At 39.5% G+C, this 19491-nt stretch overlaps 2 protein-coding genes and 1 pseudogene across 2 annotated transcripts in view; all 3 read right to left on the bottom strand.

The window, feature by feature from the left end:
* LOC116055156 (SE-cephalotoxin-like) overlaps positions 1 to 19491 on the bottom strand; it is a 521701-nt gene that overhangs the window by 203104 nt on the left and 299106 nt on the right. The window lies entirely within an intron of this gene.
* Positions 1 to 19491, bottom strand: part of LOC116062301 — a 1036964-nt pseudogene that overhangs the window by 729137 nt on the left and 288336 nt on the right.
* LOC118494166 (NACHT, LRR and PYD domains-containing protein 12-like) overlaps positions 9579 to 19491 on the bottom strand; it is a 40722-nt gene continuing 30809 nt past the window's right edge. Inside the window, exons 4-7 of the mRNA XM_035997026.1 lie at positions 19419 to 19465; positions 12872 to 13024; positions 11758 to 11786; positions 9579 to 9743 (exon numbers count right to left, since the gene is read on the bottom strand). Of these exons, the coding sequence (XP_035852919.1) occupies positions 9579 to 9743; positions 11758 to 11786; positions 12872 to 13024; positions 19419 to 19465 (394 nt within the window). The remainder of the gene's footprint in view (positions 9744 to 11757; positions 11787 to 12871; positions 13025 to 19418; positions 19466 to 19491) is intronic.

Here is a 19491-nt window from a genome sequence, read left to right as displayed (position 1 = left end):
TACGATGTATGGCATACGTTAGAACGATGTATATTGCCTGCATCTCTACGACGTATGGCATACGTTAGAACGATGTATATTGCCTGCATCTCTACGACGTATGGCATACGTTAGAACGATGTATATATGTATACGTCGCGGAGAAACGTAGCGCAGCGACGTCGGGGGACGTCGTGCCAGTGAGCAAACTACCAAAATACTACGTATCCCCGATGTATTTTGATTACATCGCCAATACGTCGCCGCGACGTATGTGTGCTTACTGGGTATGTGGCCTTGAAAACAATACAGAAAGCTACACGTATAAACTGTTACTTAGCAAAAATACTTGTGAACTTTACAGTGTTGTTCCGACCAAGGCAGGATAGTCTGTTGACTTTAAAGAAGAGGAAAATACTCACATCACCGCTGCTTTAATTGACATGTTTACGTTGACTATGACGGAGGAGGCAGAATGACCACACCACCAAAAAGAGAGGTTAAAGAAAAAAAAAAGTGAGTAAACAGGTAGGATAGCGCCCAAAAAATAAATAAAAATAGAACAGTAATAATCTGTCAGTCACAGTCACAAAGCAGTCATTTATGATGCGCACGAGAGAGCTGGGAGACGGTCGACATATCTCCGTGCTTCCACATCTTCTCCCCGCTGGAAAGTGTGATACGAAGCCGGGCGGGGTACAGCAAGGAGGGCTTGAGTCCTCGGTTGTATAGCTCCGTCATGACCTCCCGGTGCGCTGGCTCAAAATCTCTGGGCAGTAGTCCTCCACAATGCGGATCTGCTGGCCACGGTAGTCCAATTTCCCCCTCCGTCTAGCCTCACGGATCAGAAGATCTTTTATCCGGTAGCGATGTAGACGAAGGATGACCGGTCGCGGTTTCTGTCCCGTCTGTTGCGACCTTCCAGGTCATTGACCTTAGCAGTTTGTTTGGAGTTGTTTTCACGGAGGCTGGAGCATGCATTTTCTAGCTCACTGACACGCTGGCTCAGGTCTCTGAAATAAGCTCGAGAGAACTCAGACGTTGGCCCTGGTCTTCCACAGTGGCCCGGACTTGATCAAATTTCGTTTCCAGCAGGCTAAAGGAGGTCCTGAAGTCTGTTGCTAATGCCGAGCGGTGCTGGTCCAGTAGCGCCGAGATAGCCTCCATCGTTAAGCTAGTCTGCGAGTCGTCCTTTTTTCCGGATCTGCCACTCTTTGAAGCCATTTTAAGACAGGTGCACGTGAAATAAAATAAGTGCGTGTAAAATAAAATAAGTGCACAACTTCTTTAATAATATGGTTGTGAAATAAAGGGTTGTAGGAGCAAAAAGGTTTGTAACGAGGAGGAGCACATGCGTCTTGCGTCTACTCCATACTGCTGCCAGCGCTAATCAACAAGTTTGAATGTCTTTTAATTAACGTTGAGGTAAGCAGAGCACGAGGGAAAAAGGCAGGCAAAAAACTGACAAGAGCAAATAAAGACGTTTTCAATTGGGAGCCAAGTTACCACATTGGTAGCTGTATCTGGTGGCGAAGGCAAGTTCCGACTGGGTCTAAATCCTGCAGCCATGGTTAGTGGAATCTACCACAGCTGAGCAGGTTGAGATTGCAGAATCGCCAGCAGCCGTGCAGGTAGGTAGATCGCCCGGCCACGCCCCTTGACCTACTTTCGGCCGCTTCGGCAAAACAGACACAAACAGGGAAAAGGGGAGAGACACACACACACACACACACACACACACACACACACACACACACACACACATACACACCCACACAGGACGGGAGAGAACAGCTGCCCCCATAACAGAGAATAACCTTCAGCGTTTTGGAATAGCCTAAGTTTTCTCAAGAGTTGTTGGCAGATCTGAAATCCTTGGAGACAGATGGAATAAATGTAGATGGAGAAACAGTAAAAGGGGGTCTTTACTGCATTGCTGGGGATAACTTGGGTTCTCATTGCATAGGTAAAAAAGACATTGTGGATCTTATTTGTGCTCAGAACATTTCCTTGTCCCAGATAGCATATCTTGACATATTGATCCAAGAATATTTGGAGTTGTTTCCTGAAATTCAACTAAAACCCAAGCACCACTATTTGCGCCATTATTCAGCACTGTTCTTGAAATTTGGTCCATTGATTAGGTTATGGACGCTTAGGTTTGAAAGTAAACACAGTTATTTTAAAAGATGTGCCAGACACTTGAAAAATCTTCGAAAACATTTGTCAAACTTTGTCAGAGCGTCTACTCATCTTGATTCAGAATGACACATCTGTGTATGTTTTGATGGATATCCACAAAGGCATCTTCCTCTCAGAATACCATCTGTATTCTATGACAAAGAACAGTCTTGGGTTACAGTGTATCAACATTAATGATCTGCCCGATTTCTATCCTTTGGTATTATACATTCTTGATGGATACCAAGTCATTCCACTAAAACACAGTATTGTGGCAAAATAAAGTCCAATTAAAGCTCACTTACTTCTCACTGTAAATAGTTGGATACTTGTATCCAACTATTTACCTTAACTAAGTCAGGGACCCAGACCGGGACTCAAGACCGAGAGTCAGAGCCGGACTTAAACTCGGTCTTAGTCTGGGTCTGACTCTTGGCCTTGCCTCTGTGTGTGTGTGTATGTGTGTGTGTGTGTGTGTGTGTGTGTGTGTTTATTATATATTTTTTTTAACTGATCAATTAAAATGCTTAATATGCTTTTATTCTACAGGTGTTTTTTCTCGATAAACCCAGAAAAAGGAACCAAAGTAGAGAATAAAAACTCCAAGCGTCATCTCAACGTGAACCCTCAAGTCCTCACCCTGATACAGGAGCTCTCCGATCACGAGTGGCGTTAAGCCTAAATATGGACTCTTTCTACGGACTCTGTTTGTTTGAGAAGAGGTACTGTTAGTTTTCGCTTTGTTAAATCTACAATGTGTATTATGGTAATTAACTTAACTTACTGTAACTTTTACTGGTAGAGGGTCCGCACCTGCTTAATTCATGAAGATGTTTTTGCTTTGCGGGAATGTTCCATAGTATGGTATAAAACATATCTATCTTACATCTATTCAATTAGAACTGTTTTTATTGTAAAAAAAAAAAAATACCTTAACAAACATGCATTCTTACTGTGAGGGGGCTCGCCTCTCCACAGATCTGTAACTTGGCCTGTTGGCATCACCTGATTGTCTCCATGGAGATAGATAAGTTTCATGCCATACATAATGAGTATTTCAACTTGGATTCAGTCATAGGTAAAATAACCATTACATAGCTTCTTTGCATGTTGTATATGTTGAAGAAAAATGCATCCAATTGTTTTACGCCATACTGTGGAACATTCCAGACAGGGAGAGTGTGAGTTGTTGTTGTTGTTGTTGTTGTTGTTGTTGTTGTTGTTGTTGTTGTGGCACTTAAACTTTGTTAAAGTGACAGTAAAAGGTCCAGATTTAAAGAGGCTAATCTTCTGGAGTATTTCAACTTGGATTCAGTCATAGTTAAAAGAACCATTACATGTAGCTTCTTTGCATGTTGTATACGTTGAAAAAAAAATGCATCCAGTTGTTTACAACTATTGACGATGGCTGTTAAATAAATTTCCCAAAAGTGATATTTTCCTCTTGTCTTTTCTCAAGATGTATTTTTGCATGTTTTGGTGTAGGCGTAGTAGAAATCATTTTGCAGGTTTATAAGTAAATTTTACATTATAACTTGATTATTAAAACATAAAAATACAGCATATTATGAATATATTCTATGTATAATATACAGAACAGCTCCATTTAAAATGCAAAGTTTTACTGTTCTACCAGTTTAAATTAGTTTTTTGTATATTTCCCTGTTAATTTTATCATTTATTGATGCACAATAAGCAATTATTACCTGTAAAAAATACAGGAAATGGTCTATTCTATACGATAGTTATGTGAAATTAACAAATTTGTTTTGTAGACTTAACAGTTTTATAATGTGATTCAGCCGTAATTTCATTCACTGTAAATCAATTTACATATTTCGTCATTAAAGTTATCTACTGTGCTGCTGTATTTTTTACAGGAATTCCCTGGTAACCACAGCTGCCAGCGTTTTCCAGTAAAAACAATAGTTTTTTGGTTTTTTTACAGTGTACTTTTGTGATTTCATATTGGTATTTTTATTAATATCATGTGTGATACTGTTAACCAATCTGCAGTAGCCTGTTTTATGCTAACTGGAGCTCTTTATAGTGACTAATGTAATTGTGAGACACTATTCTGCTGTTTACCAGAATAAACGGCTGTGATAGCCAACGAAGAGTGACAGCTTCGTCTGTAACACAACACAACGCAAGAGAGAGAGTACACACCCGCTACATATGCAAAAAAAGAATAAGTAACAGAACTAGTTATGTGTGTTTAATGTGTATTTTCTTCTGATTAAAACTAAACTGTTTAAACCATATCAGGATCAAACAATTAGGAAGCCTTGGAACGTAGGTGGTTGCTATGGTAACAACAGGCAGACTCTCCGGGCTGCCTTCAGCAGCTAATGTTAGCTAGCTGGCTTTTTAGACAATAAACCATGGATGTGTTAATGCAATGTACTGTTAAAAGTTACCGGCTTCTCTTTAAAGTGGTATGGACAGTTTTCTTGGATGGAATACAGTGTAAATAAGGACGAGCATTTCTGCAGCATGTGCAGACATTTCCCCAGCGGAGCTGACAGCCCATCAGCCAGAGAGGAGTTTGTTTGAGTGCTGCCCTCACAGAGGTAACATTAAGTAAAACGGGTTTCATGCTTCGTGCGTTATTATTTAAGTAAACTAGTAACACACTAGTGAACACGTTTGTGTTTTGCCCACATTAAATAAGAAGATAACTTATCTGTGAGTGATGTAGATTTCTGTCTGATGTAGGCTATTCTATGTCATGCAGTGGTGGCCTAGAGGTTAGAGAGGAGAGCTTGTGTCCGGAAGGTTGTCGGTTCAATCCCCAGACCAACAGGATAAAGTCTGGGTGGGAAAGTGAAAGACCCTCCCTCATTAATACCAATGAGGTGCCCTTGAGCAAGGCCCTTAAACCCAACTGCTCCAGTGGAGCTGCTCAGTGGCCAGCAGATCAGACTGTGGTTGTGCTGGGCAGCTTCCAGGTGTGAATGGGTGCAACTGTGTGAATGTGATCAGGGTGTTCCTGCAAAAGAGAGGCTGCCTCTCAGTGAACCCTCCCCTATTTGGGTTCATGTTTAGTTGCCACTTTGTGCAAAAAAAATTGTTAATTTTATAACAGTGCTGTGCAGATTCTGCAGGTGCAAATATATTTTAGCCTGCCCGAAATATAACTGTTGAGATTTATTGTTCCTGAATAAAACGCATCAAGTCTCCCTAACCCTCTATATCGTCTTCCTAATTACACAAACACATTCACTGTCTTCTGCCCTGAAACAATTATGTACAAAAGGATTGGTTACACACATCTGATACATAACTGCCAAATTAATATTACGCAAATGTTATTAAATCACAAACGACGCATCTTTCCTACCGTAGTAAGGTAAACAACGAGCTGCAAACTAATTTTCATCTAAACAAGCCGTCCTCCAACCTGGAAAAATAACATTGGTCTCTAAGAGCAGCCGGCGGTGAGTGCTTAGGGACCGTCTTCAAACACCGAAAAGAGATACAACAAAAATATGTATTAATTAAATGATTAAAAAAGGTAGTCTCTCCAAACTACATCAATTATAACTTGTCTCCTGCTAGTTATACTACAGCACTTACTTTTCAAAAATAGGCATATGCTTAATTTTAGGGAATATTTTTTGCCAAAGAAATGTAATATATGTGTGGATTCAGTGTGGAACTTGCACAAGATAACATAGACAGCAGCACAAATTCCAAACAAAAATACCCCTTGGGATTGTGTGTTGTCTAACAGCCCTAGCTAAAGAGGCTGTGGTGAGTTTGGGGTTTAGGTCTGGATAACTACAGGATCCAAAATTTCAACTACTGCCACGATGGTAACTGTACACAAACAAAAGCTAGACATTTTTTATTTAATTTGTGTTTTTCCATTATTTGCATTATTAATACAGATCTGAAATGTTTTCATGAGTTTGTATTATTCTTAGAATAACATTCAACACAGAATGACAACAGATATTCCAGTGCACCCTCCACATCATACGCAATAATAAAATAAAATACTCTTTCACTTCTTACTCACTTGTTCCCTTTTTCTTTCAGGTTTGTTTCAGAATCCACCTCTCAGGTAAGTATCTACTTTATTTACATTTTCCTATTTTATCTTTGAAATGCTACTTTAGTTCCCTATAATTAGTCAGACACTCATTAAGTTGTTTTTCCTATCTTGTCCTTTTATAGTTTTATAAATCCTGTGTTTTATAGAGCATCTTATTCAACATGTGGTTCCTTTTACCTTTTCCCTTTTTAAACTTATTAAGAGAGATTAAAACTGTCATCATCACCCTTGGCCTGGTCAACGAGGGAGGAGCTGGAACCTCCCATGATGCCGCTGGCTCAGGAGGAAGCTCCCTGAAGGAGGAGGAGGCAGACGGAGAGTCAGCATCTACTGAAGGAATCAACTATTCTAAAAAGTGATCCACTTGTTTAACGCTCAGAAACCTAAGGTCATTTTTACAGTTCATTGTCCGTCTGGTTTTATTTTCTATAAAAGCTTGTAAAACATCAACCCTGTTGTCTACAGTCAATTTATGAACATCGTTTTTTTCAGGAAAAACTGGGCTATTAGAATATTTGTGCTGCAGTGAGGTCACGTGAATGTAAAAAAAGGTTGTATGACCTTAAAGACAAATAAATAAATAAAACGGAACATGAATCTCATAGATATGTATTGATATCACACACAGATCAATAAAAGCCAAGCCAATCTCCTGTCTAAATCAGTTCCCATATGTATTAGGAGTCACACTGTGAAGAAATAAACATTATAACTTATACAGTTGACATATATATATATATACATTTAAAAAAAAAAAAAGTCCAGACGCTTTTGCCCTCATGACATTCACTTATGCCAATAATCAAAATAATAATATCATATTTATTGAAATCACACACACAGCAATGTTCTAAAACAGTTCTCATATATATTTGGAGTCATGCAGTGCAAAAATAAACATAATGAACATTATAACTCATGTAAAAGGACAAACTATTTACATTTCTTCAAAAAAGGCCCAAATGTGTGCCAAATCTCAAAACATTCTTCTCTGTAGAACGGTAATAGACTGGAGTGATCCATCTTTCCACCTATAGTCTTTGTTCTCGCTCGGATTCGCTGGAGCGATCTATCTTTTCCACTCCATATAGTCTTTGTATGACGGACCTGCCTTCCCATTGGTTGAAAGACGTCAACACTATCTCGCAAAGCATTATGGGAGACGGTAGCACTGAAAGCTAGCGGCAGAAATGACCGAAAATGTGATATATTATGGACATCAAGTGGATAAATCTAGGATGTAAGAGTTTGGATTTATTGCTGAACAACTCCGAAAAGAGGCACAACTTCCAGGCTGGATAGAAAACCTTCTGTAAAGGCTACAAAGACACCAAAGATACCCCGTGATGGCTAACTCCTTAGCTTTTAGCAGCAAAAATCGGTAAGTGGCTACATTAAACCGTTTCTATATTAATTAAATTATCTAAATATTAATCAGAGGTGCCGTTTCTCATCGTGGACGATGCCTTAGGGTTCTTTTAAATCACTTCTTTAACTGCATAGTGGATGGACCTGGGAGAATGTGCTGAAAATAATGCAAAATTATGTTATTCCAATATGGTTATGGTATCACATTTATTAGTCATGTCAGTGGAATATAAAATCAGGTTTTACTCTCTAAGTTTGGAGACAGTAGTTTTGGTTTGGCTTCGGCCAAACACACTAAATGTTTCAGAGTTTCCCCAGAGATAGAAACCAGAATTTAAGTCTTTCATTTTCTATGGAGGTTTATAAAAAAGATGTGTGGTCTCCTCCTTTCTCCTGTGAAGTTTCTGAATGTTAATTTGCTCTTTTGTTTAGAAGAACAACTTCCAGAACATAGATGGTAGTGTGGGACAGACATCACAGACAATGATTAATAAGAGATGGAGGAAAGGAAATTATCAGAGAGAGACACATCATCGATTTTGCGTCCTCCAAAGGAACAGATATTCAGAGCTCCATTAGTCCGTGACATTGCTCAGACTGTTGAACATACAGATGTCATGTTCTGCTTCAGCTCCTCCACAGTTTGGTCAGGAGCTCCAGCTTCAGATGTGTGTGTGATACAGACACATCTGGAGACACATGTTCTCTATCTCTATCAAAGATCACTTCTTGTATTAATATCAAATCAAATCTCAAAGCATGTGTCTCCTTCTGTGTCTGGTTTGTCTTTTAATCTGTCTTTGAATGACAAAATAGAACATTATCATCAACCCATTAAACTAATTCCAAGGATTAAAAGTGAATGAATACTCTGTGTGTGGTTTGAAGAATGCATGCAGCCAGAGGGAATCCCTCTCTCTGGACCTCAATGCAGATGCTTCCTGCTGATAGTGCAGAGTCACCACCGCTCTCCTCTCACCATCACTGTCAGGCCGCTGGGAATAAAACACACTTCCTGTCAGAAAATTCTAAATAAAACTACTATTCACCAACACAGGTTGCAACATGTTTTAGTACTACAACCTAACATACACAGCCAGCAGGTACACAGAGCCGGAGCAATACATTTGTTTTTTTTGACAAGTATCTTCACACAGACGAGTGGATTTGGTGAAATAAAAAAGTAGTGCTGCATCTTCACGTCGGGTGCAGTCCTATTTCAGCAGGCAGTCGTTTTTAATATACATAGAATAAAACATCTACTCTTTTGATGAAAAAAAAAAAAAAAACAATCACAAAACTGGAACAACTAGTTATTAGGGGTCAGGGAAAAAAATCGATACAGCAAAGTATCGCGATATTTTCTGTGGCGATACTGTATCGATACATAGACGCCGAATACTGATCTATTATTATATATGTGTTGGTCAGTTTGTCTGCTTGACAATCACATTTTGCAGCAATAAAATTGAAGTGAGAAGAAACAGAGAAATGTATCTTTTTAGATAACACAGATGTTGACAAAGTTTCCTTTTGGGGACATCAATTGAAATTGGGAAAAATTGGAAGTTGGAAAAAAAGGTGATATATCTTAATATATCGCAGAATATTGCAATATGTTTAAAACTGCAATAACATTGTATTGTGACATAAGTCGTATCGTGAGGTGATTCCCACCCTACTAGTTAATACATAGAACATTAATCAGCAACTATTTAGCTTATTTATTTTAATCAGTTAACTTAAAACAGGTTTATGAACATATTTGTTATAGTGCTTAACGTGTTTTATTGTAATTTTCTACCAAAAACAAATAAAACATCAGCAGAACCATCAATGAGGTTAATTTGTGATTCTTTGCTCATTTAGTCCAAACTTATTAATTTAATTCCACTTGAATTCATGTCATGGAAATGTATCTGTACCAAACTCTTGCATAGTAAACTGGGTGTGGACGGCCCCGTCCATGGTGAGTATTTATAAACCTTACTCACCCTTCGTGTTGCTCTTTTATTTTGAAAGTAACTTCCCTGTTTCCTGTCCAGCCAGTGTGGCTAACTGTGGCTAGCTTGGTGCAGCTCTCCTTCAGTTCGCCGCCATGAACAATGTTCTTTTTCTCCAGAGACATTTCCAGGACAGGACACCGGGCAGCAGCCTGGACGTATCAACCGCTTGTCAGGTCAAGATGAATATCTTCTTCTCCCATTACGGTCCTGAATGATGCAAGATAAACACTGAAACATGTCTGTTTAGTTCCATCTCCCCCCCCCACCAAACTCCATTATAAATCTAGCAGTATAATGTTGCTGGACTTACAGGCATGTGTAAAAATTGTTAAACATGACAAAACGGAAGAAGAATTATGACCAAGAAAGTCATAAAAAGTCAAGTCCAGGCACTCAAGGTTGGTTACAATAACTGATAAATGGCCAATGCCAGGAAACATTACTTTTCAATGATATAAGGACATGGAACCCTGACTCTGAATAGAAGTAATGACACTTCTGATATGAACATTGTTACAAGAACGTTCCTCCAGAACCTTTCCACCCAGCCACTACCTAGGAATCATCCCTACAAAAAGTTCATATGACAATGACGCTTTAATGATTGAGCAAATTAGTGGATCTACTCTGAAGTAATCTGGAATGTTGAGTTGGAGAAATGTCTAATCCTCTCTGATGGATAAACTCTTCATAGGTAGCTAGGTCCCCCCTCTCATTTACAAGTTCAGAAATGAACACAATACCTTGGTCATACCAGTCCTTAAGAAATAGGCTCTTATTTCTGTATATAACATGTTGATTGGTCCGAAAAACACACGTGTGTGGCCAGAAGTGGAAGCTCGTGGATATAGACTAACTGTTACGTTTTTTTTTTTTTTTTTTTTGTCTTTATCGCAAAACAAGTACAATGACCAATTCCAAAATACATATATGCCAGGGGTTAAGAGTTACATACATTATGAAAGCAAGAGTAAAATAGATAACAAAAAATACATTAAATAATTCAGCAGTTCATGCAATTAAGACATTTACAAATATCGAGAGTCTTTGAGGCTTTGGGGTTTGTAGAGTGCTGAATAGTTTGTACTTATTGTAGTATTTCATTCATAAAGATATTACATAGAGGTTCTCTGTTACAGAATTTACTTTTTTGAATGTGAAATTTGGCCAAGATTACAAAAATATTGATGATATAATACTGTTTTTGTTCTAGAGTGCAGACATTATAAAAAACAAACAGAGGAAAGTTGACAGAAATGTTACAGCAGATATAGTCTCGCTTTGCCAGACCTTCCTCCACAGCGCTGCAGAGGAAGGTCTGGCGAGTCCACACAGCATTCTGGGATGGGAGAAGAACGTAATCTGTTTTTTTGGCATTTCTTAAACAAATCAATCATCTTGGGCGGTGCCAAGCGCCGGATGAAGTTCCATGGTGCCGCTGCAAAATTGTCTCAGGAAGGAACTTGTTTTGGTGGAACATGTGTACGTTCAAAAGTAGTTTTAGTCGTGCAACAGAAAACTCAGATTGGACAGATAGTCTAGCTAGCTGTCTGGATTTACCCTGCAGAGATCTGAGGAGCAGTTAACCATAGTCCTCACAAATCCACCAGAGTTTAGAACGCCTACACAAAAAAGAGGATGGTGACGGACATCCGGCTGAAAAGGACATACAGCGGAATTTCCGGTGGCACCGGAGCAATCTGGGAAGTGGAACATCATGGATACCCTATAGACTACAGCAGATATATTGGGCAAAGTCTTTCCAAAAAGTAACAGTATAAACACAGGTCCAAAATAAGTGTATGGTTTTTTCACGATCAACTTCACAGAAGGAGCAGTCAATGTAAATGTCATTTTTTTGTCTTTGCAAATAATGTTTTGCTGGATAGCACAGAGGGAGACATTTAAAACAGACATCTCGAGGTTTGTTTGTGATTAAATATCTTGAAGGTAAGGTCCAAACTTTTTCCACCAGACATTTGAAACCAATCTTCCCCAGTAATGGATTAAATATGGGATGGTGACAATGTCCTTTTGAAAGAGGGAACTGATCCTTCTGTTTCGGATTGAAGGGCTCGATAAAAGACATATTTTCCCTACTATTGTGTCATTCAATGACAGAAGACGAGGAGAAAGAAGTGTTTCAGTGTTACCTCTAAATACCATCATCACACCCTTGGGAATGGCATACTCTTTTGGGGTGACAGGGATGTTATAGATAGACAAGAATGACTAAATGTTAACTAATTACCACTTTACTGTAAGAGCAGCAACATCTCAACATCACGTTCAAAAGTTAAGTGTCCCCCTATATCACAACCCCCACTCATACAGGTTCCTATCACATTAGGTTCCCTATTGATACAACTGTCTGACTACATCTGAATACATGTGTCATTATGTGATGTACTACAATATTACATACAATAATACCACAACCTCAATTTCTTATTCATCTGCATGTTACTCATCTGTATATCTGTTAATATATTTTACATCTGTATATAACAGAGGTGTTTATAGTGTACATAACGTTAAGTACTATTTTAGTCTCAGCCTCAGAGCCTCAGTTAATCTGATATCAGAGAAGCTCTTGTTACAGCTTGTATCCATGGACACAGATTTACCAAAAACTTAAAGTAACATCACATTCACTCAGCTTTATACAGTGTATCCTCAGGTAAAGAGAGCCAGCTGATGACAGGAATCATAAAGTGTTTCTAGCTCAACAGTTTAAATGTTGATAATCAAAGAGATGGAATCAGAGAAATGAATGTTTAGTGTTTGAGTCTGAGACAGATCTACTTCACAGTGCAGAGTGTGTGTGATGGTGAACAGACTGAACTTTGATTTCAGCAGCTGATCTTCAGTCAGTGTTTCTGTCCACAGGAGAGACTCTCAGTCCTGCAGAGGACACAGAGACACTGAGGAACCAGAGTGAACCTAAACCCAGGATAAAGAGGTTGAGTGAATGTGGTGTTGAAGGTGTGGAGGTGGATCAGTGAGTCAGAGGAGACTGTGTAGAAGGACAGAGAGCCAGCAGGACAGTCCACATACACTGCTACTCTGTTAGAGACAGAGGAGGAAGTGAGGGCTGTTCTTCTGTTATTGTGACAGACAGAGTAACCATCATCAGAGCAGATCAGACTCCAGGACTGATCATTCCCTCCAAACCTACAGTCTTCGCTGTTTCCTCCCCTTCTGATTCCTCTGTAACTCACTGATATATGAACCCTTCCTCTCCTCTCAACCTCCCAGTAAGAGCGACCAGTCAGACCATCTCTACACAACAGCTCAGGACAGAAGTCAAATCTGTCTGAATAATCAGGATATGACTGATCCTCCTCCACACGTTTCACCTTCCTGTTGTTGTCAGACAGTTTGAGTTTTATGTTTACTGTGTTTGTGTCCAGTTCCAGTTCACAGACATCTGATGTAGAGAACAAGACACAATAGAGCTGCAGGTTATCATCTGTTTATTTAACAACTTTACTGACAATTACTGAAAGAAAAGCATTTAAACTTTCATTTCATATTCAGCTGTGAATGATGTTTAACAAACTTTAACTTCAACAATTCAGTTATAACAATTAATTCAGTTTATAAGGTGCACCGTCAAGAGGAGGCGGAAATAAGCGCAAAGGCTGTCTCACTGCCAAGCAGGGACAATGGATGAGGTGGGAAGGCCTGGAGAGGAGAAAGCTCAGCTGGAGGGAGCTCTGGGAAATGGAGGCAAGCAACATCAGCTTCATCATCAGAGCCACCTATTATGTGCTCCCATCTCCAAAAAAACGCCACCAATAGTATGGCGAGGACCCAACCTGTGCCCTCTGCCCAACTCCAGCGACTCTCAAACACATCTTGACCGGTTGTAAGACCAGCCTCACACAAGGCCACTACACCTGGAGGCACAACCAGATCCTCAAGAGTCTGGCAGCAGCTCTTCAGAGCAAGAGGAATACCACCAACTCATTGCCCCTGAGAGCAACCAATTCCATCACAGCCCCAACCTTCATCCGTGAGGGACAGAAAAAGCCCAACCATCCCCCTATTAAACCAGAAGCTGGACAGCTAGCCATGGCCTTGGACTGGAAAATGCTAGTTGATATTGGCCAGCAACTAATCTTTCCACCTGAGATTGCAGCCACCACCCTTAGGCTAGACTTGGTACTCTGGTCCCCTTCACTGAAGTCTGTTTACATCACAGAGCTCACAGTCTCGTGGGAGAATTCAACAGAAGAGGCCTATGAGTGCAAGAAACTGCGCAACACAGAACTGGCAGCAGACGCTCAACAACGAGGATGGAAAGTGAGAGTCTATCCAGTTGAAGTGGGATGCAGAGGTTTTGTGGCTTCTTCCACCATCAGGCTGCTGAATGACCTTGGCATCCATGGACAGGCTCTGCGACAGACAATTAGGTCTCTGAAGCGGCCGAAAGAAGCAGACAGTGGATATGGATCAAGCGGAAGGACCCTTGCTGGGCTCAAAGAGAATCAACATGACCCGCTCACTAATCCCCCCCACCCCATACCTCACTTGAGAACCCAGGTCACAACCCTCCAGGAGGAGGGTGAACAAGGTATGCGGTCAGCTCTAGGCTTGCATAGTCCCGTGGGCTGCGCCATTTAAACAACCAGGCAATTCTCATGATTGGGCATGGGACACAAGCTCAGGTTTGATCCCCTGTAACTGGCCACCTTTGATGAGGGTGTCTAGTGTTGAAAGGCCGAAACACCCCGATTCAAAGGTACTACTGATGATGTGTCCCGAAATTTACATCTTTCCCACGTCTGAGATACCGCTCTCACGCCACTCTCAACATCAAGGCAAACCTCATGTCCCGTGTTTCATGATTCTGATTCATCTGATGGTGATTTACAGATTTACAGCTGTGTAGACTGAAAACACACAATCATAAAAAAACAGTTTTATTAAGATTCTGTCTCTCAGCCTGTTTTCCATTTGTACCTGATCAACTGCTGCTGGCTCTAAAACCATGTGTACGCTGGTCTGAAATCAGTGTGACGTGCACACCTTCTGTTTATAGAAATACCAGTTTACGTGTAAAAGTATTTGTGGTATTTGTGAGTATGTGTCGTACATCTGGTCCCAGGTCTCCATTCAGGGAGGAACTGGAAGGTAAATCCACCTCAACTCACTTTATTCTACATCTTTGTATCAACTATGTCATGTTGTGTTTATGGCTTGTAGTTGAACAATGATTTATTAAAAACATCTGGAGAAGAAAAGTGAAGGAATACATCAACTTATATCTGTCAGACTTGTGAAGTACGAGTTTACAAGCAGCATTTGAAGGCAACAACGCTCTTCCCCTTATATCAGTAACTGTAACAAAGGCCCAAAAATAATAAGTTGTGGCTCTATGTAATGTTACTATGACATCAAAGCCACTGAGTATTGTGGGAGTTTTTCTTCTAGTGGGAAGACGAACAAGCCTCGTGGAGATGTTTACACTTCCAATTGCCTCTTTAATGAATCCGGTGTGGATTTTATTTGTGTTCATGTGCGTCCATGATAAAGTAAGTGCAGTATAATCATTCATATTTCATAGTTTGGTTGGTGAAGTGAGCTTTTGTAATTCCTTTTCATATATATTATGTGTTGCACTCTTGTTTTATTCTTGCTAACTAATGCGGTCTGGGAAGATTCATAATGCTGACTGCATGACCAATTTCTACAGTAATCCCTCTTATATAATGTAGAAATAACCTTTATTAGTGGCTGTATTCCTTAGTATTTGTGTTGTTGGTTTGTTTGACTGGGAGATCGTTGTTTAATTGATGATAGAGGTAATGTAGGGCCAATTTGGGAAAGTGACAGTGCTATTCAACTGTGTCAATTTAATTTATATTTTTGCCACTAGAGGGCGGTGTTTACTAAATGTGTGACGAGATCTCATCCATACGAGATCTCGCGATATTAATCGTGACAAGATATCTCGTCGAGGTAAAAAGTGTCTCGTGATATCAGTACACAAGTGCATAGCAGCAGCCTTGATAGCATAGAAAATCCCCCGGCCGTTCTCTATGGAAGTAAATCCGTTTCATCGGATTTACTTCCATAGAGAAAATTAAAAAGCATTGAATTTCTAGCTCTAAATATTTAGGGACCGTTTGGTATTTATGGAATGGACCACCGGAGGAAAATAGGGGAGGGTCATGTCTTTTTATTCATTTTTGAGGGGAGGGTCACCCAAAATGTTATAGTCTAGGAGGGGGGGGGGGGTCACAGAACTTTTGTATTCATGAAACAGCAAAATTTCAAAGTGGCTTGTTTGGTGCATATTTATCCATGTAGCTCTCAGCCCTCAGCCCCCGCTACCAGATGGGTCTGACCCATGAGTTTGCTGGGAGGCAGGGGGAGCACTGCTCCCCTGGTGGCTGAAACAGGTAATTGCATTGTTTAAAAAATGAGTGGAATAATTATGTCTGGCATGACCAGATATTTTCTAAATATTTTAAGTAACGCAAAACAACTATATGGTGGTAGGTAATACGTCTGATTTCATATACTTCTTTAGTAAAAAAAATAATTCCTGGCTGATGATGGGAGCAGCAAGACGTAAAAAACAAAAATTACTGTTGCACTATGTCTGCACATCTTGCCGTGCCAAGGTTGCAATAAAGGTTTCCTAAATGCCATGTATATACATTTGATGTCAGCTTACTAATTGATTGCGCGTTTTGTGTAGATTTGGACTTTTATTCCACTTTGTTTAAAGCAGCCATATTATGCTCATTTTCAGGTTCATAATTGTATTTTAAGGTTGTACCAGAATAGGTTTACATGGTTTAATTTTCAAAAAAACATATTTTTGTTGTACTGCACTCACTGCTGCAGATCCTCTTTTCAGCTGGTCTCTGTTTTAGCTACAGAGTGAGACCTCTTTTCTTCTTCTTCTTCTGTACTATCTTTGTTTACACTCGCACATGCTCAGTAGCTCAGATGTAGATCATGTCAGCTAGCTAGCTCCATAGACAGTAAAAGAAAGGCTGTTTCTACAACTTCGGTCAGTTACAAGGCAGGATTAGCTGGGAGACTTCTAAATGAGGGCGCACATGGAAGTAGTTCTTTTGTAGATTATGGTGAACTTGTGTGTGTTGTAGCAGTGCTTTGCTATTGAGAACGAGGTAGCATGCTAGCGTTAGCATGCTAACGCTAACGCTACGAGCTAATGGTTGCGGTTAGCCTGCTCGTTTCGGCTTGTGACTACTTGTGACACTACAAGACAACTCGACAGATTCGGTGGCATTCTGCATTCATTCGCGGCAAATCATTACGGCTTAATGGTGGTAACGTTAGCACATAGTAGTATGGATGGCGACATGATTGAAAATGAAGAAATCAGCAGACAAGCAGCAAGAAATCCTTGGCCTTATCTGAGAGAGATGTTTGAATTAGGAGGCATCAAGAATGACTCCTGGCCAATGTGCTGCGCAACTCTTAAAGTATGGGGAACTTCTTAATTAATGTCTGTTTAGTAATTCATATTTTATCCTTTATTTTCTTTCCAGAAGCCATATTTGAGCACACACACATACATATAGATTCCTTTAAATGTTAAGGGGAAGATTAAAAAAAGAGAAACTGGATCTGTGAATTCTCACAGAATCACAACTGAATTCATAAATAGCTAGTCAGAATCGTATTAACCTGGAGTCCCAGTCTCACAATAATCATATATGTGATGTTTTAGGCATATTGGCAGACATCCATTTAAAATGTAGGCAATGGCATATACAGAGCCTTTTTTCCATGTCCACTGAAGTTTCTCAGCTTGCACTCTAGTAACATTTGTGTGGTCCAGGTATCTTTGCATAAAAAATGGTTGTCATTCGCAAAGCTACTTTTACTTTTATACTTTAAGTAAATTTCCAAGCCTGTACTTTGTTTCTTTTACTTGAGTAAATAAGTTAAATCAGTACTTCTACTTTTACCAGAGTATTTTTTAACACAAGTATCTGTACTTCTACTTGAGTACGGGAAGTGAGTACTTTTGCCATCTCTGCTTGTCTATGAGTCTATCGAGAGACATGGCGAGACACTTTTTACCTCAACGAGAATTCTCGTCACGTTTAATCTCATGAGAACTTGTACACCTTTAGTAAACACAGCGCTCTAGTGGCAAAAAGCTAAATTAAATTGCCACGGTTGAAAAGCACTGTCACTTTCCCAAACTGACTCTAAATTACCTCTATCATCAATTAAACAACAATTTCCCGGTCAAACAAACCAACATGACTACTAAGGAATACAGCCGCTAATAAATGTCTATATTATATAAGAGGGATTTCTGTAGAAATTGGTCATGCACTCAGCATTATAAATCTTCCCAGACCGCATTAGTTAGCAAGAATAAAATGAGAGTGCAACACATAGTATATAATAAAAGGAATTACAAAAGCTCACTTCACCAACCAAACAATGACATGTGAATCATTATACTGCACTTACTTTATCATGGACACGCATGAACATAAATAAAGTCAGACGGAATCTTAATAATAAAACATTGTTTGCTGCGATTGTGTGTTTTCAGTCTACACAGCTGTAAATCTGTAAATCACCATCAGTTGTATCGGCCGGGATCGAGCATCTGTCTTCACAAAAATCCTCTGTTGAGTGTTTGATGGTAATTTATTTGTGCTTTAGAATGTAATCAATGTGAAACAATAGTAAAATAAGCTTTATTTCTCTCGGTCTACTGTACAATGACAAATTCAACTACAACACATTTGGTCTCAACTACAGCCAGAAAACACTTAGTTATGTTGTAACCTTGGTTCTCTGAGTGAAGAGACTCTCTCCACCGTACATATGGAATAAGTAACAGTCATTTGAGTTCATGGCAAAACCTTTCAGTGCTCGGTTTTCATTTTGTGACTTTCGATTGAATAACGGATTATTTTTCCAGTCTTATTTCTTCATTGAAGTTTTCCGTTACATAGTGTTAAAGTCTCGTCTCGTCTCGATCTCGTGAACCCAGTCTCATGTCTCGTATCGTAAGCTGGGTGTCTCGTCACACCCCTAGTGTTTACCAATGTAACGGGGCTGTATAGGCAATGGAAATTAATTTAATTAATTAAGCCTCTATGTAGAATATTGTCACTGCCATAACGGCTTCCTATTGTGTTAAAGTATTAGTGGATGTGTTTGGTTTATGATGGCAGCCTTTGCAATGTATAATACTTTATATTAAAGTATTTTTAGCACTTTAGTTTGATATTAAGGTAAATTGAGTAACTTAGTTAATTTGTTCAGTCATGAATATGTATAATTGTATCTTAAGAATGTGAAGCATACTTATTGTAGGATTGTATTTTATATGTACTAACATTGTGCTCCCATTTCTGTTTGCAGAGCCTCAGGTTCACAGATTTATTCTGAAGTGAATAGTGCCCTGTGCATTGCTGTGCCTTAAACCTAACACAATAAATTTCAGTAAACTGATACTGGAGTCCTGTCAAATGCATTGTGACCAATGCACTAAAGCTAATGTTCATACCAAGAATCAGCAGATACAGTTCATTAAAATTCATCTAGTTTAGTGACAATCAAAAGAAACAAAGTTAGCTTTCTGTTGGCTAGACTGTTTCTGTTGGATCACTTTTTTCAGTTTGTTGCGTTTGTGGATTTTAAATTTGTTGATTGAATTATATCATCTTTCCAGCCACAGTGACAGAAAACAAATCCTGAGTGAAACTGTGGAGAAATTAATCTTCGTACTTCAGTCAAGAAAATGTAAAAATATAGTGTAATATTCAGCTGAGTTCTCATGAATCAAACGGATTAAACACACTCACATTTCCTCACACCAGGTCTCAGTCTCTGCAGTCCACCATGGTCCGTCCTGCAGGAAGAAACAAAGTCAGAATC

This window comes from Sander lucioperca, chromosome 21, assembly GCF_008315115.2.
Source record: "Sander lucioperca isolate FBNREF2018 chromosome 21, SLUC_FBN_1.2, whole genome shotgun sequence".
In the NCBI taxonomy this organism is placed as follows: domain Eukaryota; kingdom Metazoa; phylum Chordata; class Actinopteri; order Perciformes; family Percidae; genus Sander; species Sander lucioperca.
This window is presented reverse-complemented; position numbering and strand designations above follow the sequence as displayed.